Genomic DNA, 26,329 nt, shown 5'->3' with positions numbered 1-26,329 from the left:
CATGGTTACTTTCTTTTCTCTTTTGGCTTGGCACTCTTCCTCCCTCTTACACTGTCATTGGCTTTAGGTAATCTGTCTCCAATGACACGACCCTCTTGTGTAAAACTGGTTGTCAGGTTAAGTGATTAACTTCAGGTGTAACTAGATTGTTAATGTCAAAAGTTTACCTTTTAAAAATGACAAAATATATACTGCAATGCCTGGATGTTTTTCGACAATTCTGTCCCAAGTTATCCATTTTATCTTTTTCATAGTGAAATGAGGGAAAATCAGACATCAGTCACAGAGTTCATTCTACTGGGATTTTGTCTTGACCCAGGGATTCAGATGCTTCTCTTTGGGCTCTTCTCCCTGTTCTATGCCTTCACCCTGCTGGGGAACGGGCTCATCCTGGGGCTCATCTGGCTGGACTCCAGACTGCACACCCCCATGTACTTCTTCCTCTCCCACCTGGCCATCGTCGACATAGCCTATGCCTCCAACACGGTGCCCCAGATGCTGGTAAACCTCCTGAAGCCAGAACAGCCCATCTCCTTTGCTGGCTGCATGACACAAACCTTTCTTTTCTTGAGTTTTGCTCATACTGAATGTCTTCTCCTGGTGGTGATGTCCTATGATCGGTATGTGGCCATCTGCCACCCGCTCCGATATCCTGTCATCATGAGCTGGACAGGCTGCATCATCCTGGTGGTGACTTCCTGGGCATGTGGCTCCCTGCTGGCCCTGGTCCATGTGGTTCTCATCCTGAGGCTGCCCTTCTGCGGGCCTCATGAAATCAACCACTTCTTCTGTGAGATCCTGTCTGTCCTTAAGCTGGCCTGCGCTGACACCTGGCTCAACCAAGTTGTCATCTTTGCTGCTTCTGTGTTTATCTTAGTCGGGCCCCTCTGCCTGGTGCTGGTGTCCTACATGCGCATCCTGTTCGCCATCCTGAGGATCCAGTCCGGGGAGGGCCGCAGAAAGGCCTTTTCCACCTGCTCCTCCCACCTCTGCGTGGTGGGGCTCTTCTTTGGAAGCGCCATTGTCATGTACATGGCCCCCAAATCCCGCCACCCTGAGGAGCAGCAGAAGATCCTTTTCCTGTTTTACAGTTTTTTCAATCCTATGCTGAACCCAATGATCTACAGCCTGAGGAATGCAGAGGTCAAGGGCGCCCTGAGGAGAGTGCTATACAAGGAAAGTCATTCCTAATTGGAGTGACATTGGAATCCTTAGCCTCAATAGTCCCCTAGAGCCCTGGGTACTGAGAAACAACTAAGCTCATCACTCTTTTTATGTCTGAGACTGGGTAATCCAAGAAACTGCAAAGCACTCCCTTTTTCTGTCCAGAAAGTATTTAGGTTTTATTGCATCATTATATTTAATCCTGTCAAACATTCTTTCATCTAACTGCATAGTCTGTTAAGAATATCTAGAGAAATAAATTTATCTCATCCCCTGCTGTGGGGTCCAAAATGTTCAAATAGGCACTCTATCTCTGACTTGGTCAGGTATGTTCAATAACAGCAGAACACAGGCTTTGGCAGATGTAGCCACATCAGTGACAATTTTTAAAAATACTGCAGCCACAGAGACTTAGGACCCATTGATACCTTTTTCATTTTTACCCCAATTAGGATGTTTTCCATCCATTGTACTTCCTCTTATAGTCAATGCACCTAAATGCCTACTTAGGTTAAGGGGAAAACTGACTTTGTTGATTCAACCCTGTAATCTGGTTTATAATTTCTGGGGTCAGAAAATAAGTCCACACATGTTCAGCTGGCATCCCAAGGAATTACCCAACGAAATCCCCTTTCCAGTCTACCCTGAGCTTTTGATGGCTACTTGCTTCTAAACTCTTCTCATCTGCTCAAGAAGAGTATCTGTGATTTTCTATGAATAAACACACACTCTCCACTTAGAAGTTAGCAAGTCCGGGGCACCTGGGTGGCTCAGTCAGTTGAGTGTCCGACTTCAGCTCAGGTCATGATCTCATAGTTCGTGGGTTCGAGCCCTGCATCTGGCTCTGTGCTGACAGCTCAGAGCCTGGAGCCTGCTTCGGATTCTGTGTCTCCCTCTCTCTCTGCCCCTCCCCTGCTCACACTCTCTCTCTCTCTAAAAAATAAACATTGAAAAAAGAAGTTAGCAAGTCCTACAACCCAACTCTCAATTATCAGGTGGGGATGGAATGTCCCAAGAAGAGGCAACTGAGTGGGGGGAAAAAGGGTTTTAATAATAGTAGTAGTCAACATTATTATCACGTACTCTGTGCCGTCCACTGCACATATGTAGCTGATTTCAGAGATCACCTCATTTTATCATAAAAACCCATTTCTCATTAGCATCCCATTTTACAGATGCAAACATTAAGCAAATGCTAGACCTGGGCCCCAACGATCTGACTCCTGAGCCTTCTCTACCTAACACCAAATGTAGATCGATATTATCAACTTCAGAATAAGACTAATCTACCCCAAGCTAGGATACGTTAAGTGAATGTGTCTTTCTTCTCAGTCTATTTTTGTGCCACAATGAGGCTGGGGGAGCCAGAGACTATGTGTGGAAGGCTTCTTTTCTGGGTTAGTGAGCCCTGTGGTCATGGTCACAAAGAACCTTAGGAGTTTCAGAGGAGCACAGAGAGGGTAGGAATGGAGGCTGTTCGCACTGAGGTTCTGTTTAGAACTCAGCATGGTGGCGAGACCCGGAACGAAGGCATCTCCCCTTTCCCACCACTCACATGATCGTGCACACACACTTATGAAGTGCTTACTAAGGTGATGCCTGTTCTATGCACTTTGCAAGTATTGTCTTTTTTTACAGCATCTTAAAAAACGTTTACTTAATTATTTTGAGAGAGGGTGCAAGTGGCAGAGGGGCAGAGACCGTGGGGGAGAGAGAATCCCAAGCAGACTTCACACTCAGCACAGAGCCTGATGCAGGGCTCGACCTCACGACCTCGAGATCATGACCTGAGTCGATATCAAGAGTCCAACACTTAACTGATGGAGCCAGCCAGGCACCTCACAAGTATTATCTTTTTTAACCCTCATAACAACCTATGAGACAGGGACTATTATCAACCACTCTTTGGGTGAGAGAACACAGACACAAAGAGATTGAGTAACTTAACCAAAACGTTGTAGCTGATACGCACCTAATCCAGGATCAAACTTAGGTGATCTGACTGCCAAGCCGATAGTCATAACCACCCACCAAGTAAAAGTCAAAGAGATTGTGAGGTCCCAGAAGAAGGAAATTGAAGTGGAGAAAGGGAGTAAGAAACTCAACCTCTAGCCAGAGATAGATATCGGGTTCCAGATAAAAAGGGTACTTATGTGTGCTAAAGAAGGCAGCTTGAGCCCTCGTCCGGGTGCCGTGCTGTGCGGTGAGCCGCTCTGGTCTGTGTTCCCAGCCAGGCAGTGCAAGGGTCCCTTGCAGTGGGTGCAAGAAGATGGCCACAGCGGTGGCACCCTCCAAATGGGGCAGCGGCCTTATTCAGGTGAATGAGCGGCCCCTGGAGATAATCGAGACATGTTCGCTGCAGGACGAGCTATTGGAACCTGTCCTGCTGCTGGGCAAGGATTGACCTGCCAGGCCGGAGGCCTCTAAATCCGTGTGGTGGTGGTCACGTGGCTCAGACTTCCACAATCTGTGGCTCCATCTCCAAAGCCCTGGTGGCTTATCAGAAATATGTGGATGAGGCTTCCAAGAAGGAGGTCAAAGACATCCTCATCCAGGATGACCAGGCCCTGCTGGTAGCTGAGCCCCAGCACTGAGAATCCAAAATGTTTGGCATTCCTGGTGCTTGTGCCCGCTACCGGAAATCCTACCAATAAACCATCATGATGATCAGGGTTCACCTGTATAATCAATTGTCATGGGAGTTAGGGTTAAAAAAAAAAAAGGCAGCTTGACTTTATACTGGACTAAAAAGAAAGGTGAGGAAGTAAAAAAATAATAATAAGCTGTGACTCCAGGGGTCAGGGATGAAGAAGGGGCCTTTGGACAGGCTGGACAGTAAAACAGAAAACAATGGAAGAGAAAGGTTAACAATGCAGTTTTAAACTGATGGCTCACCAAAATGAAGAGACTTAGAAAGTGTTCTTGTAACTTACCTAAACTGGATGTACTTTGTAATTCCAATATTTCCTAAAACAGTGTTTAATCCGTCTCCTGACAGATGTTGCTGTGCTGAATGGCGACATTCGGTGAGATGCAGTGCAGTGGGCAGGACAAATCGTGAACAGCTGTCATTCCAGGGACGCATCTCACAGGAAAATAGCTCTCCCGGGACAAGTTGGAGCAGCAGGAAAGTGTGGGATGGAGAAACCATGCCCAGGGAGCCACCTGCGTGGACTCCGGACTCTGCAGTGCTCTCCTAAGTTTAGCCCAGGCATCCAGGAAGCCCAAGATCCTGTCCCGGATCCTTAAACGCCCATGATTTGTGGCTGCAGACAGGGTTCGAGTCCCAGGTCTACTGGTTGCTAGCTGTGCTCTTTCCAGGGCAGTCCTTTAAGACTGCCTGAATCTCTGTCTCCCATCCATCAACTATGCCTAATGAGAGCCGCCTAGGCTGCCCCACAGGACCGCTGAAGGCCTCAAACAAGAGTGGTGCAAATGGATGCATTTTAAAGACTTACAATGCTATGCAAACATAAGATATTGCTATTGTTATTATTAACATTCGATCAGAAATTATTCTAATACTGTCAGGCTTGCTAAACTTTTGAGCCTGGTAGCAAAGCTATCCCCTAGTCAGGAGGAGCATTGGCGGTGGGGGGAGGTCACCCAAACCTTTGTCCCCAGGGGCTTCTGCATCTCCCCTGTAGCCCTGGAGGGAATAGCCTTTCCCCGAGGCCAGCCTGCAGCCCGGACTCGGGGACCTCTCTGTGAGTCAGTTGGCAAAGGCACCATGGGGAAACTCTCTCCCTTTGAACCTGTTCCTGGCCCCTCTACCAAGAAAACATGGGGGACCTCTCCTAAAGCAAAGGAGTCCAGATTTCAGGGTTGTTTTGTTTTTGTTTTTGTTTTTGTTTTTTCAGATTTTGATTCCCAACATGTACCATCTCTAATCTGGGATTTACAGGACCTTTCTCAATTATGTGTCCTCTCTCCCTCAAGAGAAGGACAAGAATCTGCTCATCTCTTCATCCCCAGGATCTGAGCACCCTTAACGTACTCACCTGGTAGGTAAATAAAGGACAATTTATCCATTTGCCTCACTTCCGAAATTTCAGCGTTGAACTATCTTCTGGTTTCTACGCTTCCTTACCTGCCTCAAATGGCAGCTTATAGTATAGTGGAAATTTAATTGTAGCTGATAATTATTGAGCACTTACTATAGATAGACGTGACATAAAATGCTTTAATAGAATCTTCACATCAAATCTGTGGAGTGAGCACTGCTACTGTCATTACATAACAATGAGGAAATAAAGTTCAGAGAAACGAATTAATTCACCCAAGGTCACAAAATTATTCACTGGTGGAACTACAAGCCACGACTAGGCCGTCTGGTTTTAGATCGACTCAGAATTGCTCTTTTGTAGCAGATCTGATGCCCACAACCTGAGTGGCTGGCATCAGAACTGTTCATAGTACGTACTTTGTAAACTTCAACGGAATGAACGAACAAATATTCATTGCGTTTAGATTTCTACCCATAACATATGGGCCTGGGGATGGGTTACCCTTCATTCCTCTAATTTAGGATATCTTTTATTCATTTATTTTGACAGAGAGAGAGAGAGAGAGAGAGAGCAAGCAGGAGAGTGGCAGAGAGCACGGGAGAGAGAATCCCAAGCAGGCTCCACGCAGTCATGATCTGAGCCAAACTCAAGAGGCAGACACTTAACCGACTGACCACCCAGGCACCCCTAAGTTAGGGTATCTTCTAGTCCATCAGATGTATCCAACCCTTGCTTTTAGTATATTTTTACATGATGGATATTAATAATTAAGAATATGTTGATGCTCTAAGATTACAGAGAAGAAAGGGGAAAATTAGGATAGAAACATAGCACTAAATATAGAAAGTCCCGGGGGTGTTTACTTATTTCTATCGCAGGAAGCAGTGGTCTCAAAGGAATGTGCCACACTGCCGCGCCTGTGATTCTGGAAGGCCAAGATGATCCTGGTGCCAGACGGGGAGCCATGTGAGGGTGTTGCCCTTGAAAACTGGCAAGAGGGTGGAGGCAATTGCGGGCAGTAACCACTGGAAATGACAGGGTGGGAATCTGTGCACGGTGGCTTCACTTGCCGCCTGGAATTAGCACCTGCAGCATCTTTGGCATGTGGACCAGGGATTGCCAACCGCCAACCTACGGGATTGTTGTTTACTATTTGCTGTGAGTATAAAGTATCCGTGTTAAATATGGGTTGTCGAGGGCAGAATTTTGTCTGAAAGGAGGGCAGGAATGTAGTCCCACTGGATGAAAACATGACTCTTCCCCCAACTAGCAGGGCAGTGTCTTACTCTCCGTGCTTTCTTGACAAACTTTATTGGTTCATTTTGATTTGTCTTTTTTTAATCAGTGTTTCTCTGTTTTTTGTTTTAATTTTTACTTTTGAAATCATTTGATCGCAAAAGGAGGCGGATCCTTGAGCACGTCTGGATTTAGTCCACACGGTGCTGGCTCAGAGTTGGGGTATGTGGGTTCTCAGCTCCCTGCACTAACCCACTGTGTTAGAAAAGTTGCCTAACTCCTCTGGCCTTCAGTTTCCTCATCTATAAAATGAAATGTTGAGCTAGACGATTTTTAAGAGTCTTCCTTATTTTCTAGTTTTCTGTCCTTGGTTGATTTCCTCTCATTTCATTGGAATTTGGATTTTCATTTTTTCAGAGGAGTAAAAATTAAGTTCCACGTGACGAAAATGAAATGGACTCAAAGATAACCACATATCCTGGGCCTTAAACATCGTAGGAACTCAAGAGTAACTGCCCGAGTCAGTAAGTGAGTTGAATACTTTAGTGCTCTCTTGAAACTGCATAATAGGAAGTGAAATGCCTACTCTTTAGAAAAGGAAGTTTTATTAGCCTCCTTGGATCTTACTAAATAGAACTTTCATTGGGAAAGGTTCTAGAACCAGAAATCAAACTTTGTATCTAATTTGGTATTTCTGTTGCCCACATTGTAAGTAATTGTTGTATCTTGTACTTATCGAGCACTTACTAAGTGTCAGGCATTGTACGGAGATATACGCGTTATTATCTCGTCCAAATTTCATGACAATTCTGAGTTTAATGAGCTGAGTGCTTTTTATTGCACTCAGAAAGAAAGAAAGAAAGAAAGAAAGAAAGAAAGAAAGAAAGAAAGAAAGAAAGACACAGAGACTGAGAGCTTTCCTGTGATTACAAGTACGTGACAGCTGGGGCTCTAATCCAGGTCAGCCTGACTCCAGAAACCACACCCACCGCCACTAAGCACAGGGCCTCTCTGTAGCCTAGACCCAGGGAATCTTTTTCCGTCAATTGTTAGGTGACATTCAAGAAAATCAGCCTGAATGTTCTGAAAACCCATTAAAAAAAAAAAAAAGATAAAAATAGAGCTAGCAGAGTTTTCAATGCCTATATAATGAACAAAACAGTAATATACACATCAGTTTTTTAACTGAGCAAAAATTACGTAGATATAAGTGGAGACAAATGAGCCATGCACTGTAGAATGAGTAAAAACCACTCGTGAATACGATGATACATGTACAGGCTCTCTAGTAATTAGAGAAACAAATCTGAAAGCATGAGATACCATTTTTTGCCTGTTAAATGGGACTAAAATAAAAAGATGAATATTTTCCAATGTTGCTGAGCATGTGGGCGATAGTCTGGATGGCAATATAAATTGATTCAGTGATAATTTGGGAATATATCTTCAAAAATTAAAGTTCGCACTCCTTTTAACGCAGCAACTCCAATTCTAGGAACGTATCCTACAGAGATATTCATATATATGTGCAAAATATATACATGTACATTTATTTTAAATTGAAGCATTATTTACAATAGTGAATGTCACAAACAAACTAATATCCTTCAGTAGTGAGTTTGTTAAATAAAACATTATAAGTCTATACTTTTTTTTTTCAAATCCAGTATTATTAAAACTATTTGGCAATTTTCGTAGCAGTACAAAGCCTTTGACTATGACCACTGGACACATTAGACATGAGTTTATGTTTTGGGGTTTGGTGTGGTTTTGGGTGCATGTGCTTCTTCTAAATCTGCTGCCCTTCCTTCCATTACCAAACGACAAAGTGCCTTATTTCTCTGTCCACAATATTCTACAAAGTATAATAACAACATCTACATTTAGTCCTCCAAGTAACAAGGCAGGCGTTTGGTATCTGGGGATTCCTGTTTTTTAAATAAGGTTTATCCCTCTAATGTCCAGAGAAGATTCTCATAAAATAAGTGAGTAAAAGAAGGCATATTGTTATAGTACTTTCTCATTCATGTGGAGAAAAAGGGGTGTGTGTGTGTATGTGTGTGTGTGTGTGTGTGTGTGTGTGTGTGTGTGTTTACGGGCATATTAAGGTACAGGAAAATGTTCAAAATGATAAACATTAAAAGGTTAAAGAAGATGACTCTCAAAATGGGAAATGTGCTATGGAAAATAACACTACATTATTATAAAAATTTAAGGTAATCAAGTGTTAGTGTCACAATTTTTATTTTTTAAGTTTATTTTTTTGAGGGAGACAGAGCACGAGTCAGGGAGGGGCAGAGAGAGAGAGAGAGAGAGAGAGAGAGAATCCCAAGCAGGTTCCATGCTCTAAGTGTGGAGCCTAACTTGAGATCATGACTTGAGCCAAAACCAGGAGTCAGACACTTGACAGACTGAGCCACCCAGGTGCCCCAGTGTTGCAATTTAAAAGAAAAAAGAAAAAAAAAAGGCGGGGCGGGGAGGACTCAGGTCCTTACACCTTGTGGCTCCCAAGGTTGTCCCGTATGTTGGAAGGAGAAATAGCATGGAGGCTTTAGTGGGCCTGACCTCCAAGTGGACTGGGTCTTTTTGCTCACATCCCATTGGCTAAAACTTGGTCATAGGGTCTTACAAAGACGCAAAGCAGTCTGGGAGATACAGTCTCCATATGTACCTGGGAATAAGAGAAAACTACTTTGGTAAACATCTAGCAGTCTCTGCCACAAGTACTCAGAGGTTCTGAGTTTCTAGCCCTGTGGCCCTTCAGGACCACAGTGAAACTCTAAAGGATACTGAGAGAAGAAATAGAGACGTGTGATCTTCCTCCACAGATCTTCGATAGCAGCACTCCCACTGATCTATACAATCGATGTTTTTATTTTCAATTTTATGTGAAACACCACCCAGATAGAGTTTTAAGACAAATCCCCCAGGACCCACTCTAGTACAGACATTCCAGACTGCTCCTGCTCCCCAGATCACTTCCTGAGGGTCTCAGGGCGGGTATCAGCCCTGAAGCATCGAATTGCGATGGAGTGGGTAATCCTGTAAACCTGGGTTCAGGTATGCCACGATCAGATGGATACTGTTGTGCTTCCCCATTTATACAATGGTGATGAGATACCACCCACCCTGTCTGTTCCAAGGGGATGTTGTGAGCTTCAGAAAAGGTGATTTACCTGTCAATACTTTTTAAACTGAAAAGAAGTACTAAACATTGTTCTTAGTCCTATAGCATAGATTCATCAATTCTTTTCTCTCACCTTTATTTTCCCCTTCCCTGCATTCTCTCTGTATTTTTTAACTGACCCCCTTGCAAGGAGATCAAGGACAGTGCGGCTCTAAGGAAGATATCAGAGAAGAGCCAAAGAAAAGTGTCCGAACAAAAGATGTAACTGGGCAAAAGGGCAGTTTTCAGAGACTGAAATGGTAGCCAACCCCAAATTAGACAGGTTTATGATCCTTCTTATCCAGAAAGAAGGTTGTTATAGGAATAGGAGATTGGACAGCTGATACTTTAAGAGGGTGGGAAGAATGGAAAGGCTGCATTTCTAGCTATCCAAAATGATGCCTCCAAGGCACAAGGCGTTGGCATTGAACCCGAAGAGCAGAAGGAAGTAATGACTGAAGTTGGTTATGAGGCAAAGTTCTAAGGGACTGAATGTTCCAGAGTGCAGAAGATAACCAGCATGCCTGGGTTGTTCGATCTTTCTCCATCAGGTCCAGCAGAACAAATTGTTAGTGTGTGTGCAGGGGGAATACTTCTGTGGGCTGTGGCAATGCCACTGATAGAGTAATATGACCTCATGGACTATTTGCAGAAGCCAACGCCTATTCCGTATGATTTCAGAGGCATCCTGGGCTTACAATGATCTCTCCCTGCTGCCTTCGGATACTCGGAATTTCTTTAGCAAGGCCATCTTTTGTTTCACAATCACAAACTTAATATACGGATGCACATACCCATGCTGCGTTGTGAATCACAGGCACTAGGGGACCTGTTTGGATAAGAGAGTCCTAGATACCTAAAGAGGGTGGGGAATGAGGGAGTCTGGGATCCCCCTGCCATGTCACCTAGTTTACGTCTTCTGAAACCTGTGTCCACACCAGACTTTTAGCTATCCTCTCAGTCTCTGAAAACTGCCGGGAAACTTAAGAAATGGCCAAAACAAAACAAAGCAAATACACACTAAGTTCCGCCAGTAGAGGGCTGATTAAGTAAAGACCAGTACCTCCAGGCAATGGAATGCCCTGCCATTTTTAACAAACAAAAAGCAATATGGACGTTCTCCATAGCTTATATAGAGAAATCTCCAGGATACCTTGAGAAAAGTAAGGGTAAAAGGAAAAGAGGTAAATACCCTATATCCGTATGTGGTTCTACATGCATAAAATAATTCTGGAGGAGTACTTAAGAAAACAAGCAGAGGGACTGCAACCTGATGATGGCAGCAAGCAGGAGCATATTCATGCTGAAGCTTATAAAATTTGAGGCAGCTCCTTTAAGAAAAAGAATGTTAATTTATGACTACAACATTAGTTGAGAGCCTCGGAATGGGCCCTTGGTAGGGGCTCTGAAGCTTGATGCTCTCTCTAACACGTGGTAAGTCCCACACTGAGGACAAGCAGGAGAGAGAGAAGTCAAAGAATGCTTCAAAAGCTGCTAGAAATCTGAGCCATTTGTACCTGTTCACGAAACTAAATTAAAAAACCAAAAATCAGTGCCTCTACCAATGCAGCTTTGGAGAAAGAGAACCGATTAGGTGACCAAGCCCCGTGAAAAATGTGACTTCATGGAATCAAATTTGTAACAAGAAAGTCATGAAAACCGTCACGGTAACTATCTGAAAGATCGCATTTCATCTAGCAGGTTGGCAAAGATCAGAAAGTTTTAATAACACGAATCGAGGGCGTGACGTTATCATACATTGCCTCAGTTTGCTTTGAATGACCTCCACGGAGAACGAGTTGCCAAGGCCTCCCACGATTACGGACGCACATCCCATGTGACCCAGCATTTCCGCTTCCAGGAATATATCCTACAGGTGGGACGGCACGTGTGCACAGCAACGAAGGCCAAAGTTACCCACTGCACCATAGTTTGTACTGCCCTACTACTGGAACTGCCTCGGGAGGAGCCTGCCTAGATCACTTAGGCTACCTGCCTTCAATAGACTATTGCACAGCTGAAAAATAAACCAGGAAGCTCTTTAGGTACTGATATTGTAAAACACTCTTTATATTTTTAAGCAAAACACTCAGGTTTCAAAACACATCGTGGGCTACCACTGACGTAATGTATCTCCTCTAAGCGCAGAACGTTTTGGGGAAGCATTTCACAAACAACTCGCCACATTGGAGGGACCGGGGGCAGGGAGCTGGTTGGCCGGGGAACAGGTGTGAAAGGAAAACTTTTGTGCTTTTAAATGTTGAAACATGTCATGGTGCAACTTTTTCAACATAAGATTTTTGAAAAAGTGAAAACACATTTTTTTTAAATTCTGCGATTCACTTCAAACTGTTGCGAAGCCTGAGGCTGCTCAAGGGTGGGCTGTTGAAGTCCCAAACTTTCACAGATGCGGATGTCAGAGGCAGGCCAAACCAGGGTAAAGAAAGATTTGAGAAGATTGGGCATTCTTCCCTCTCCACTGGAGTGTAGAGCCCTCGCATTTCAAAGTCTCATTAGTTATTCAATGAGCCAGTGAATTTATGACTCTAAATGAAACATATTCCTGGGGATTATTTGTTTAGTGGACCCAATTAGATTTCTAGGAAATGTTTCTGGAAGTTCCTGGCAGCTCTGAATTCTTCTCTGAGCTCCCCATTACAGAGCATTAGCTCTTTAAAGATTAAGGGACCTCCTCTTTCCAACTCACGGAGGAGACAGAAAAGGGCCATGACAGCCAGTGTTTCTGCCTTTATTTTCCTTTATTTTCTTTGGGGATTTATAGCTGCTTTGCTAAATTCAAAGAAGACAGGATCCCTTGGCATAGGGTTAAAAACCAAACCTGAGGACCCAGCCTTAAAGAAGTCTGAAACAGGGAGAATATTGGATCCTACGTATGTGTCATTATTTCTGAAAACAAGAATGCTGTCACGGATGGAGAGCTGCTAACTCAGCCATCAAAGACTGAGGATACATGAGATACTTTTTGTTACCCATAAACTGTGGACTCCAGGAATGATTTGGAGCCAGGAATGAGTTTCGGGATTGATTTGTTTTCTTTATCTTTTTCTTCCTTCCTCCCTTCCTTCCTTCCTTCCATTTTTCTTTTTTTTTTTTTTTTTTTTTTAGAAGAGTAGGATTTCCAGAACAAAACTCCGTGATCTAAAGCATTTATTTCCACAAGATGGTGCTATAACTTCTGCCACGGAAGACGCTCACGTTTCCTTCAGGAGCTAGAACTCCAAAATCTACTTTTGATGGGAACCAAATCTCTGTTCTGGTGGAGGTAGATTTGGGCCAAGAGTGTGAAGGTTGTGCGGGTACTAATGCCTTCCTCCACCTCCACACGTCCCCGAGTGGATGTCTCAAGGCTCCTTCAGCCCCTCCTTTCCCAAAGTGCTGCTCTTAACACTGTGAGGTGTGTATGTGTGTCAGGAATGGAACCTGGGTATTAAGGAGTGACACACGTGTCCCCAGTCCTGGAAACGTATCTCCCACATCCACCCACACTGTGTCCCCAGAGGCAGCTCAAGAGTCAGTTCTTCGGGAGGGCTTTCCCTACCCCTCTGGCTCACATTAATCATCCTTGCCTTTGAGTCTCCCTGGCATTATTATTTTTACCTCTCTTAGGGCTTATTAGAGATTGCTTTAGAATGTTATTTTACCATTTCCATGTAAGTTGCCCAAATTCTTTTGAGACAGGGTGCATGTCATAATTACCTTTTGTACATCTCATATATAACAGCAAGCATTCTACCCTGAATTTATGCACAATGAGACTGTGAACACAGACAATCTAAAGTAAGCGTTCAGTAACCTTGGTGGGAGGCTTGAATAATTGGGAGGGATGCCAGCCCCCGTTGGCCACGGCCTAGGACCTAGGACTCTGATCTCATAAGTCACAACCTCTCTGAAGCTGTTTTTGTTTGTTTTTGAATGTGAGCTTTTATCTTATTTAAAAAAAAATTTTTTTAATGTTGATTTTGAGAGAGAGTGCGTGCGAGCAAGTGGGGGGAGGGGCAGAGACAGGGAAAGAATCCCAAGCGGGCTCTGCGCTGTCAGTGTGGAGCCTGACAAGGGTTCAGTCTGACAAACCATGAGGTCATGACCTGAGCCGAAGAGTTGGACAGTTAACTGACTGAGCCACCCAAGGGCCCCCTGAAGCTGTTTGATCGTCTCTAGAAGGATAGGATTAAACTGTCTTCCTAACTCTTTTTCTTTTTTTATTTTTTTCTTTTCAAGTTTTTATTTCAATTCCAGTTAGTTAACATACAATGTAACATTAGTTTCAGGTGTAGAATCTAGTGATAAATCTTTTTTCCTTTTCTTTGTTTTTTAAATATTTATTTGTTTATCTATTTGAGAGAGAGAGAGAACCAGCAGGCCAGGGAGAGGGACGGAGGAAGAGAGAGAGAGGGAGAGGGAGAGGGAGAGGGAGACAGAGAATATCTTAAGCAGGCTCCACGCTGAGCATGGGAGCCCAATGTGGGGTTTGATCCCACAACCCTGAGATCATGACCTGAGCTGAAATCAAGAGTTGGACGCTCAACCGACTGAGCCACCCAGGTGCCCCTGTTTTTCTTTTTAATGTTTTGCCTCTCTGACTTTAATGTCTTCAGTCTCCCTGCCTTGAGGGGGCTATGAAGGCAAGTATATTTGTATCATAAGAAAAATAGAAGAATGTTCCCGCTAAAGTGAATGCCATCTCCCTTTCAATTCATTTTTATTTTCGTCTCCATTTTTATGTCTTGGGTTGTGCCTCTGTGCCTCAGCAATGAAGACAGTGCCACGGTGATACAGGGCTCTCTCGTTTGTTACCGCAACCTCTCCCCAGGGAGGTAGGGCAGGTGCGTGGAAGCCTGGGTGTGCAGTGACAACAGGCTACCCTGGGTTTCACTATTATAAACAGGTATGTGCACAGGGAGGTGCCTGCGTGGCTCTGTCAGTTGAGCAGCTGACTCTTTCCTTTGGCTCAGGTCAGGATCTCATGGTTCATGGGTTCGAGTCCCACATTCAGTTCCACGCTGACAGCACAGAGCCTGCTTGGGATCCTCTCCCTCCCTCTCTCTCTGCCCCTTCCACTCCTACGTGCTTTGGCTCTGTCTTTCAAAATAAATAAATAAAATACTTAAATAAATAAAAAAATACAAAATAAATAAATACTTAAAAAAAGAAGAAGTACATGTATATAGAGGAAGTACAGAAGTACTGAGCTCAGTGGCTCAGTCAGTTAAGCATCCAACTTGATCTCAGCTCAGGTTTTGATCTCAGGGTCATGAATTCAAGCCCTGTGTTGGGCTTCATGCTGGGCGTGAAGCCTACTTAAAACAAAAAAAAGTACAGGTATATATAGTTTATAAATAAATAAGCACTTGTATATTGGGGGTGCCTGTTGAATTTTTTTTTAATAGAAGGTAGGATAAAAGAAGTTTTAAGACCACTGCTACAGATCAGAAGGTCTCTGTTATCATTACGTATCCAAATCAGCAAGGAGCTATTTTTCAATAGTTCTTCTTGACCCACACCTACAGAATTGAAAGTCCAAATATTTTGAGCAAAGGCAAATTCATAAAGTTCCTCAGGTGATTGTGGACAGAAGCCTCTGGTAAAGAACCACTGCTTTCACATCACGGTTCCCAAATCTGGCTTCTTGTCTTAATCACAGGGGAGCCCTTAAACAATAGCAAACAAAAAATCGTTCCCGGAGATTTTGCTGATTTGTCAGGTTTAGAAACCATGGCAATAGAACCAGAACTCCTCTGAATGGATGGCATCGATTTTAGTCTCTTTGCAAAAATGGATCATCCCCATCCCCATCCTCATATTTATCTTCCAAGAATCTTAGCTGGAAAACTTCTGAAACATCCCAAAACTAAACACATGCCAAAATAGAAGACAATGAGTAATGGCACTTCTGGGGACGGCTTACTGAGATGTGGGACAGGACCCTGCCACCTCTCCACCATGGCCGGCTGTCCCTCCCCCATCGCTGTGACCATTCTGTGGAAACACCTGGTCATTCTCAGTATTTACCAGGCATTTTAGAGACTCAATTTAATAAGATGGAGAGGCATATCTCTTTTCCTCTGATACATGCGCCAAAGTAAAGATATGCTTACAGGAGAAATTTAAAAAACTATGAGCCTCCAGGGACCTGGGGAGAGTGAGAAGTCAGGTAACTAGATGATGAGGGGGCTTGTAAGCCACGCACGCTACTGAGTTTGGACTTTATACTTTCGGAGGTGGCTCTCCTCTGAAGGGTTTTGTTCAGGTTTGTGAGGTATGATTGACAAATGAAAGTTGTAAATATTTAAGGTATACAACTTGATGTTTTGACATTTGTATACTTTATTTATTTATTTTTTTTGAGAGTGCATGTGCGTGGGTGGGGAGGGGCAGGAGAGGGAGAATCCTAAGCCAGCTCCACACTCAGCATGGAGCCCTACTAGAGACTCGATCCCACGACTGTGAGATCATGACCTGAGCCTAAATCAAGAGTAGGATGCTTAACTGAGCCACCCAGGCGTCCCATGATATTTGTATTGAAATGATCCCCACAATCCAGCCACATATCATATCCATCACCTTCCATAGTTAACATTTTCTTTTTCTTCTCTGCCATTTCTTCACCATACCTCACGTGAAGTCCACACTACTCACCCTTCCCTGAACAGAATGTGCTCTGTGCTATGTTCACATATCCCATTTCCGCTGCGGGCATGCCTTTCCTCTATTCCCTCTCTACCAGGCACAGAGTACTTTTTTTAGGACAAGTTAACTCAAACAGCACCTTATTCATTAAGGTTTCTCTTATTCCCCAAGCAGTGCTCTGTCCTTTTTGTCTACCATCGCACCTTGTCTATATCTTAACACTTATACTCTCCTATCGTCATTTGCTACATGTTTCTCTCCTTGATTAGATTGAGAGCTCCTCTCCTTGTGGCAGAGACTTGGTCTTTGTATATCTGGTTTTCGAGAAATGCATATTGAGTAAATGAACTTTTTTTTTTTTTAATTTTTTTTTCAACGTTTTTTATTTATTTTTGGGACAGAGAGAGACAGAGCATGAACGGGGGAGGGGCAGAGAGAGAGGGAGACACAGAATCGGAAACAGGCTCCAGGCTCCGAGCCATCAGCCCAGAGCCTGACGCGGGGCTCGAACTCACGGACCGCGAGATCGTGACCTGGCTGAAGTCGGACGCTTAACCGACTGCGCCACCCAGGCACCCCGTAAATGAACTTTTTTAAATGAATGAGTTAATTAGTATTTATACCTTGAATAACACCAAATTTAGGCTAGTTCAAATGTGCAAAGGTGGAGAGAAAAATAAAGGGGGGAGGTGCCTAGGCGGCTCAGTTGGTTGAGGTCTGACTCTTGATTTCAGATCAGGTCATGATCCCAGGGTCATGGGATCCAGCCCCGTGCCGAACTCTGAGCCGAGCCTGGAGCCTGTTAAAGATTCTCTGTCTTTCTCCATCTCTCTCCCACCCCCTCTGCCCCTCTCCCCTGTTTGTGTGCATGCTCTCTCTCTGAATTAAAAAAAAAAAAAAAAAAAAAGGGAAGGAGGGGGAGGGAAGGGAGGAAAAGGGAAGGAAAGGGAAGGGAAGGAATAAAGGGAAACCAAAGGCGGGCTCCGACTGGAACAGGATAGCTAAGAACCAGAGCAGCCAAGTCAGGGTGGATTTAAAGGAAAAGGAAGGAGAGACCAGGGTCAGCCCAGTTAAGAAAAGAACTGAGTTCAAAAATCACTTCGAAAAGGTTCAACTGTGGGTCATGGGATCAGGCAAAAAGCAGAGTCAGAAAAGCCAGAGCAGAATTTAAAAAACTAGCACAGGTTCCGCTGAGAGTCAGAGTTAACCAAGTGAGAAACAATGTAGCCAACATCAGGGGACCATGGCACCAGGGGGATGTCCAGTCAGGGCGGTGACAGCCCCAGGGATATCTTGATGAGTTCCTGCTTTTATTTTATTTTTTTAATTTTTAAATATTTATTTTAGAGGGAGACAGAGCACTAGTGGGGGAGGGGCAGAGAGAGGGAGACAATCCAACGTAGGCTCCAGGCTCTGGGCTGTCAGCACAGAGCCCAACGCAGGGCTCGAACTCACGAACCACAAGATCATGACCTGAGCAAGATCATGACCTGAGCCGAGGTTGGATGCTTAACCGACTGAGCCAGCCAGGCACCCCTAATGAGGTCCTGCTTTTAAAGACAGCCATTATCATTCCTTTGATGCCCATAACTACACAGGACAGTTCTCTGTCCTTTCCCCTCCATGGCTGGATCTCAAAGGTACTGTCTCCAATTAAATATTCCCAAATTCCAGAACCTATACTTTTTCTTCCCCCATCTAATACAGCTCTCACTGTAAAATAACTTTATGTTGAATCTGCTTACCTTTCCCAACCCTTATCACCTTGTGATTGTAAATGTATTCATTCAACTTGCATAACTACGGGCTCTATTAGGAAAGAAAACTAACTCATATCAATCACCTTCTACGCTTGTAGCAAGGTGACCTCTGTATGATACCTTACTGAAGCAGGGAGGCAGTTATTATTAAATAGTATTATCCTCATTTAAGACATGAGGAAATGAAGCACAGTAAGATAAAGACGAAGCACAGGAAGGTTACTATGCCAAATTTTTGCCTTAAGTAAGTGGGGAAGGTAGGATTCAAATGCACCCCTCTCTGCACCTAAATCCCATCCTTCTTCCATTGTATCATCCTCTCTCCTCTCTAGGACTTTACAGAGGAAATATAAGCCCAAATGAAATATCAAAATCTTCGGACAGGATGAAAGGCCTGATTAGGAAACCCGGGCACCACAAGCAAGCATCAAGAAATGGAAAAGATGGGGCACCTGGGTGGCTCAGTCGGTTAAGCGTCCGGCTTTGGCTCAGGTCACCATCTCATGGTTCATGGGTTTGAGCCCTGCGTCAGGCTGTCTGCTGATGGGTCAGAGCCTGGGGCCTGTTTTGGATAGTGTTTCTCTCTCTCTCTCTACTCCTCCCCTGCTCCCTCTCTCTCTCTCTCTCTCAAAAATAAATAAACATTAAAAAAAAAAAAAGAAATGGAAAAGAAGAATAAAATAAGGGGCACCTGGGTGGTTTAGTCAGTTGAACGACTGACTCCAACTCTTGATTTTGGCTCAGGTCGTGAGATCGAGCCTTGTGTCCATCTCCATGCTGAGTGTGGAGCCTGCTTAAGATTCTCTCTCCCGGGGCGCCTGGGTGGCGCAGTCGGTTAAGCGTCCGACTTCAGCCAGGTCACGATCTCGCGGTCCGTGAGTTCGAGCCCCGCGTCAGGCTCTGGGCTGATGGCTCGGAGCCTGGAGCCTGTTTCCGATTCTGTGTCTCCCTCTCTCTCTGCCCCTCCCCCGTTCATGCTCTGTCTCTCTCTGTCCCAAAAATAAATAAAAAATGTTGAAAAAAAAAATTAATCTTTTAAAAAAAAAAAAAAAAGATTCTCTCTCCCTCTCTCTCTCTCTCTCTCTCTCTGACCCTCTCCCCTACTTGTGCTCTCCCTCTCTGTCAAAGAAAGAAAGATGGAAAGACAGAAAGAAAATAATAACATGAGAACCACGGTTTGCAGACTCAAGGGAAGAAGAGAGAGGAGCCAAGAGGGCTACATTGGCCCCCAAATGTGTACACCCTGCAGACAGGGATGCTCCCGGGGAGGAGCCAACCCCCTAAGGGATAAGTTTTAACTTTCCTACATGTCACTCCCGGCTGAAAAGTCAGGTCCAGCCTCATATGCTTCACTCCCTGAACAAGAGCCCAGAGGTCATCGATCAAGGGCAGTGACTTAAGAAAAAAATGCTGATAGGTCAGAGCTGGCAGAACAAGAGGAGGTCTGGTCTGAGAGACCTGCCTGACGGTTGGAGGAAACTAAGGCGCAGAGAGCTGTCTGTCACTGGGGAGAACCAAGTCAAGATGGAGGTGACAGAAAGAATAGCCAGGCTGGTTTCCAAGGCAGCTCCAGCTCCTCTGACTACATTGCCCACTCCTGTAGGCAGGGCGGATTAGCGGGGATCAGCAAGCTCGGCCCAAGGATCAGAAGTGTACTAACTTTGCTCCCCCGTAGAAATCATCGGCCTCCTCGCACCCTGGACTGCATTTTTCTCTCCTAGCCTAGAAATAGAGACACTTCTAGTTTGAAGTTTTTGACCTACTGCACTTCCCATTCTTTTTTTTAAAAAAACTATTAAGGTTATTTCTTTATTTTGAGAGAGAGAGAGAACAAGTGGAGAGGGGCAGAGGGAAGGAGCTGATGCGGGGCTTGATCCCACAACCCTGGGATCAGGACTTGAGAGGAAGTCAAGAGTGAGACTCTCAACCACTGGGCCACCCAGGCGCCCCATGCACTTCCCATTCTCAACCTCTCACTGAGCTGGTGACACTTGCTGGGCCTGCACTTACGCACCTGAACTCCTCCTTCTGATTTCCTCATTGCTCACCACACCTTACGCAGCAGCTCAGAGCAGGCTGGAGGCTGCTGAACTGTTGAGGGCTTAACCCTTCAGAGTAATGATGACTGAAGCTCGTTCTCTGAACACAGAGATGCCTCAGGACTTTATTGGAGAAGACACCGTTCTACCTTAATGATATTCTCTCCTAAAGTCTTCAAAAACCTGGTGGGTGTGGTCAGACGGGATCAGTGGAGCGGTCAATGCACAGGGTAATCTGGAAACGGTCTAACCCACTTAGATACATGGGTGTGTAGATCACGGCATTCCCAAGAACAAAACAGCCAGAGAGCCTAGTAAGATTCTACTTGGCATAGCCCCATGGGAAGCCCTCGAGAGTAATGACTGGGGCTGGGGAGGGGGTGGTGGTTTGATTTAAAAAAAAAAATGCCAAGAATCTGGGTCCCTCAAGGTGAGGGGTTCTTCCTATGTGTGTGTGGCTGCCCCCTTAGAACATTGTGGTATTCGGTGAAGTCAATGGAGAGGTAGAGGATAGACCCCCCCCCCCCCCCCAAAGCGTGGCCTCCGAGACCAACAGAACAGAGGTTTCCCTGGAAGAATCTGAAAAAAAAGAGAAAAAAAAAAAAAAGAAATCAATAGTACAAGCATGAGAAAACACACAGGCCTGAGGCATAGGCACAAACACACAAACACACACACGTCCCGGGAAGACTGCAGAAGGAACGCATGTGGTAAGGCACATCACCAAACTGAAACGAACCTTAAAAACGACAGAAGCAAACAGGTAATACAGAGAGGAGAGGCATGGCCGTGCTGTTTTAGAGATGCATGCTTCTGGGCCCTAAAAGATGGAGACAGGTGGACGTCAAGGGAGGGAAACGAACACGGAGGCCCCGAGCCAAGCGCCCCAAAGCGCACACCGACTCAGACCTCCGCGGGCACAGATCCGCCAAAAGAGAAGCACCCGCAGAAAGCGGCAGATCGCGGGGGGTCCGGAGGCAGGCTCAGGCGGCGACCCGGAGAAAACACGGGAGGAGAAACAGTCGGGCACGCCGCGGGGACCCACGCGACCCCCGAGAGCCCCCCCTCCGCCCTCCGCGGGGCCCCCCGCGCGCCCCGCCGCCCGCGCCCCGCGCCCCGGGCTCCCCTGCGGGCCCGCCCGCCACTTCCCAGCTCTGACGCGGGAGCCTGCTTCGCACCAATGAGGCCCCGGCGCGGCCGGGCCCTGCCCCTCCCCCAGGAAGGTGTGTCCGCGGTTTCCACACCTGAAACTTCCTAGGAGAGCCAGATCCCTCCCTCCCGTCCGGGCGGGGAGGGGCGGGCCGCGGGTGGGGCGGCTGGGGCGGCCGGGCCTGCGTCGGGGACGGCCGGCCGGCGCCTGGGACCCGGAGGGGACTCTCGGGCCGAGACGGCATGTGACACTGCCCAGGTGGGTGCCCTCCTCCCTCGCTGCTCGGGGGCCCCGGGCGGGGCGGCTGTAGAGCCCCGGCGGAGGTGAGGGACGGCCGGGAAGGACGGGGAGTCTAGGCCTTCACCCCCCCCCCCACCCCCCACCCCGGGCCAGCCCCAGCTGGGTCTCCGGGCACGGGCTCCGGAAATGGGGGGCAGGGCAGATAGGCAGAGTTCAGGGTGTGTGACCGAGTACCCTGGTCCGAAGAGGAAGGAAGCTAGAGGGAAGGCTCTTGCCTGAAAAATTTGCTTCCGGCCTGGTCCCCGCCTTGGAAGTGGGCACCCGGACCCCAGATGTTCCCCGGGCCAAGAATCGGGCCTCTGCCTTCAGGGTCTTGGCCCTGGGGAAACCTAAACCCCGGGAGTAAGAAATGACTGAGGTTCCCTTTGTGGTCCTTGTCCCCTAACTAGAGGTGTTTTTTGTCGTCTCCTTTTTCTTCCCCGGGCCTGGGCCTTCCTTCATTTATCTTCCTCTGGATTCGCATGCTGTGTACGTCTAAGTACACGCCTCTCCTCTGCCCCACGAAGCGCCTGAACGTGTAAAAAGGACTCCTGCCCTGCCCCCACCCTATTCCCCCATATATTCGAAGTACTTCCAAAGCTTCTGTCGATAGTGACTTTGCATTCTGCAGTTGGGGAGGTGAGAAGGGGTTGCGGTGGGGGTGCTGGATCAACGCTAGTTCTGAGCATCATTTATGGTTGCCTTTCAGCAGGACTGCCCTAGGAAAGCTAATCCGGATGTCCCTGGGGTTTCAGATCTCAGGCCCTCTCCCCTTCCTGGATCTTGGATTCCTGAGACAGATTTGCCTTCCCATCTACCTAGAAGTGAACTCTGGCCAGGGCTCTTGTCAGATTGAGGGGGAAGGGTGTGTCAGACCAGGGAGAGAGGGTGACTTTCCTTTCCAGTTTCTTCCCTCCTTTGCTCCCCGATTTGCGACTTGCGTTCCTGGTCTTGCAGCCTTAGCCCCCTGCGGAAGTCCCAGCTCCTAGCTACACAGCTCCGCATGTGGCCTCTTTCTCAGACTTGCTGTTTTACCTACACATGGAGCGTGAGGGAGCTCCTGGCCCGGGCCCCAGCAAAGTGGAGGTCATTTGTTAACCAACCTGGGTTAACAAAACCGAAGACCTGCCTATTGAGGGGGTTCTTGGGGGCTGGGGAGGAAGAAGGATGGGGATATCAGTTCTAAGAGAATCTCTTTAGCAGGAGGATTGCATGTTGTTACCCTAGCGGGGAGGAGAGAGGCCGGGAGGTAGGCAGGTATGTACTCTTAAAAGAGTACAGTAATTCTAAATATAGTCAGGGGTCCTCATATATTAGGGGTCCCCAGAGTGTATGGCTTCCTGTAACAGTCTGTCTGAGGTTGTCTGTGGCCACATGAAGCATGGTGTCTGTAGGATAGACAGGAATGTGTCATTTGTGGTGTGTGGAATGGTTGGTCACAATACGGTGTGGACAAAAATGGGGTCACTCACAGGATCATGGGTTGAACAGGAACAGTGTTGCTAAAGTGTCAGTGGTGTAGACTCAAAACAAGTGACTTGCAGCTTCTGCTGTAGACAGGGATGAGTCACTGTGTGTATAGAGTGAACAGGAGCTGGTCATTTATAGTGTCTGCAAGGTGGACCAGAACAAGGTCCCCCTCAGGGTCTGTGTTAAGGACACACAGAGGGCGCTCACACTCATGTTATCTATGTGGATGGCACCAGGGCCGTGGATGGATTTGTGGGGTATATGTCATTTGCCACTAATGACGTTCCAGGTAAGCCCGTGTGGTCTACAAGACAGTGGATGATGTGGTGTTTTCAAGCATCAGGGAACACATAAGAGATGTTTATTACACTTTTCATCGGGATGGTGGGGCTTTCCTCAAATGGATAGAACACAGGTGTTAGCAAGCTAGTGGTCCAGAAAGCTCTCTTATTTTAGTATCTTTGTAACACTGCGGGCAATATTATCAAAGAGTGAGTAAAGGCACATATCTGTATGGTGGTCTTATTTTCTAAATCAAAATGAGAACGTTTTGATATGTGCGGTATTTTCCTAAGGTGAGCCGGAATATAGACGATATCGTGTAAATTCAGTAGTGTTGTAATCTCAAGAGTATTGCAGTGATGTTTGGTGTAAGTCAGATTCTAGAATACTTGAATCTGACGGTACAAAATCTAGGAAGCCTGGTCCTGAAAAACACACATGACACTCAACATCGGTTCAAAGAACAAGCAGTATGATAGGGAGGAGGGGATAATCTGTGAAATACAATTCCCTGTCTGGTGACTAGAAATGGACAAGACCTAAGGTGTTGGGGGGCCTCAAAGGAGACACGGAGCTCTGTCGCTGTATTTATTAATAGAGCGACTTAGGGCTTTGTCTTGCCAGAAGTTACATGTGGATGGGGTCAGCAGATGCAAAATGTCTCTGGTCTAGAGGAAGACCAGTTTACCATGATGCCACAGTTTACCTGTTTTCTGATAATTGGTGGTTATTCACCCCCTTCCCCCCAGTGGAGATGAGGAGGTAACTAACATAACGGGCAATCCAAAAAGCCTCTCTTCTGATGCCTTTATGGGAGTGGAACCATGGCTTGCAGATTTCCTTTAGCTTTCTTACGTTGTACTTGGTCGTGCCTAACTGCAATAGCATTACTAGGACAGGATCAGGTATAGGGGACACAGGGTATGTTTTTCCTCTGTGATAAATGGCGGCTGACCCGGTGACTGCCATTATTTCCAAGTGGATAGAGGCAGTGTCAGGAATAGTGCCAGTGGGCTTGTAGGAGACAGACACGCCTCGTGTAACTTGAACTGAAGAGGTCTGTGCGGCACAGGGTGCAGAGAGATGCAGCCTGAACAGAGCAGGAAGACACAGGTGTGTGTAGAGGCTGTCCGTCCTGAGGACATGAGAGTGTGTGTGGGGACAGGGCCAGGACAATACAGATGTGGGTGACAGAAGACTTAGGGCTTACACAGTCTTCTTAGGCCGGTAGGAGCCAAGTTTCACAAAGTGTTTACGGCGAGCAACTACAGTTATTTAATGTGTGGTTGAGAGAATAGGGTCACGTCACAGTATCATCCATAGTGATTATAGTATTTTGTACTTAGGTCTAGAAATAGGGAGCAAATCACGCACCGTGTCAGTTAACTGGAAAAGGACATAAAAATTCTTCTACGCAAGTATGCTTATGTTAGACGTGGCTCTGTGCCCCATACAGATGGGATCTGTGTCTATGGGGTGGCCAGGAACCTGTCACACGCTACATCTGTGGGGTGGCTGGGGACCTGTTTGGTTATATCAGGCTCTATTGCGTAGAAACTGCAAGGGCGGCTTATGGCCTGTGTGCACGTGTGGATGGGTGCCTGTGCCAGCGTGTATATGTGTGTGCAGTATCTCAGCAGGACAGCAGACGTTTTGGGTGCTGGGCTCCCACGCTAAGCCTAGAGAAGATAGGAAATGTGCGGGTCCAGGGGCAGCTGTGGGTTCTGTAGGCCCCTGGGATCTTCTCTAGGCCAGCCACCTGCCAGCTTCTTCCAGCAGGACTTGGGGCTGCTTCTCACAGACTTGCGTCGGGAGACCTTGGTTTGAGTTCACCTGTACCATTTGCTTAAGAAGTCTGAACAAGTGCCTAGGTTATGTGACCTTCACTTTCCTCATCTGCAAGCATCTCTTGTATGTCCCTAAAAATCCTTCCAGCTCATGAATCCTACATTTCTCTTTTCTTCTTTCTCTTTCCTCAGCAGTAATTACAATCCCTAACGCTTCTGTGACCCTTAAAGTTGACACTGTACGTTTTAATGTTATTTGATCTTCATTAGAACTCCTTGCAAAGAAAGAATTTAAACCCTTTTTAAAGATAAGAAAATGGCCGTTCCAATAAATTGCAGGATTCCTACAACTGTCTGAAATTACAACGAGCAGAACTAGCAAGATATGTAAAAGACCGAACTAAAAATCGAACGATGTTCTTTTAACTCTGTTTTCTTCCTCTCTTCATCCATGCAATAAATCTTTGTGGCGAGCAAAGGAAGGTGCAGGCAAAGAGACTGAGCAGCTAACATGGCAGTGTTTGAGCCCTGATGAAGTTCATTCTCTAGCCCGGAAAATAGACATGAACTTGGTAATTACAAGTGCAGTGAGTGTGAGAGAAATAAAGGGTTCACTGGGGCAGAAGAGGATGCCGAGCACAGGAGCAGCAGAGGCCCACAGCATGGGAGTAGGGGGTTCAGGGGCAGAGGGCAGTAAGGCAGAGGCCAGGCGTGGAGGGCATATAATCCAGGCTAAATGTTTGGGTTTCATCCCATTGGTGGTCGGAGGCCACTGGAGAATTTAAACTACAAATGGGGCTTTTCAGGATCACTCCCATGCAGAGCAGAGAATGCCTTGGGAATAGGGCAGGAGGGGTGCCTGGGTGACTCAGTTGGTTAAGCATCTGACTTCAGCTCAGGTTACAATCTTGCCATCTTGCCGTCTGTGAGTTCGGGCCCCACGATGGGCTCTGTGTGGACAGCTCAGAGCCTGCAGCCTATTTCAGATTCTGTGTCTCCCTCTCTCTCTGCCCCTTCCCCGCTCGCACTCTGTCTCTCTGTCTCTGAAAAATGAATAAACCTTAAAAAAGAATTTTTTTTTAAAACAGGGCAGGAGAAGCTCTGTGGAGGCTGGTGGCCAGGCTGTACCCCAGGTGGCCTGGTAACAGAGGACAGGAGAGCGCACCAGGGGCTAGCAGTGCGGATGGAGAGATGTGCACAGACGTGAGGTGCACAGGAGGTGGGCTCAACAGGACTTGGCAACGTGTGCGATATGGGGCAGGTGGGGCCAGGAGGGAAACAAGAATTTTGTTCTGTAATTGAAAACCATTTACTGAGCACTTAATGTGGGCCGGGTATTGG

At 46.3% G+C, this 26,329-nt stretch overlaps 1 protein-coding gene and 1 pseudogene across 1 annotated transcript; both read left to right on the top strand.

The window, feature by feature from the left end:
* Positions 1-204: 204 nt before the first annotated feature.
* On the top strand, positions 205-1,191 carry LOC131508354 (olfactory receptor 2A1/2A42-like). Its single transcript, XM_058723457.1, has one exon. It carries the CDS (start codon positions 205-207, stop codon positions 1,189-1,191), a length of 987 nt encoding a protein of 328 aa, XP_058579440.1.
* A 2,145-nt stretch (positions 1,192-3,336) lies between these two features.
* On the top strand, positions 3,337-3,854 carry LOC131508353 (small ribosomal subunit protein uS9-like; annotated as a pseudogene).
* Positions 3,855-26,329: the final 22,475 nt, after the last annotated feature.

The sequence above is a fragment of the Neofelis nebulosa genome, chromosome 4 (assembly GCF_028018385.1).
Source record: "Neofelis nebulosa isolate mNeoNeb1 chromosome 4, mNeoNeb1.pri, whole genome shotgun sequence".
In the NCBI taxonomy this organism is placed as follows: domain Eukaryota; kingdom Metazoa; phylum Chordata; class Mammalia; order Carnivora; family Felidae; genus Neofelis; species Neofelis nebulosa.
Note: the sequence above shows the minus strand (reverse complement) of the source record. Positions and strands in the feature narration are given on the sequence as shown.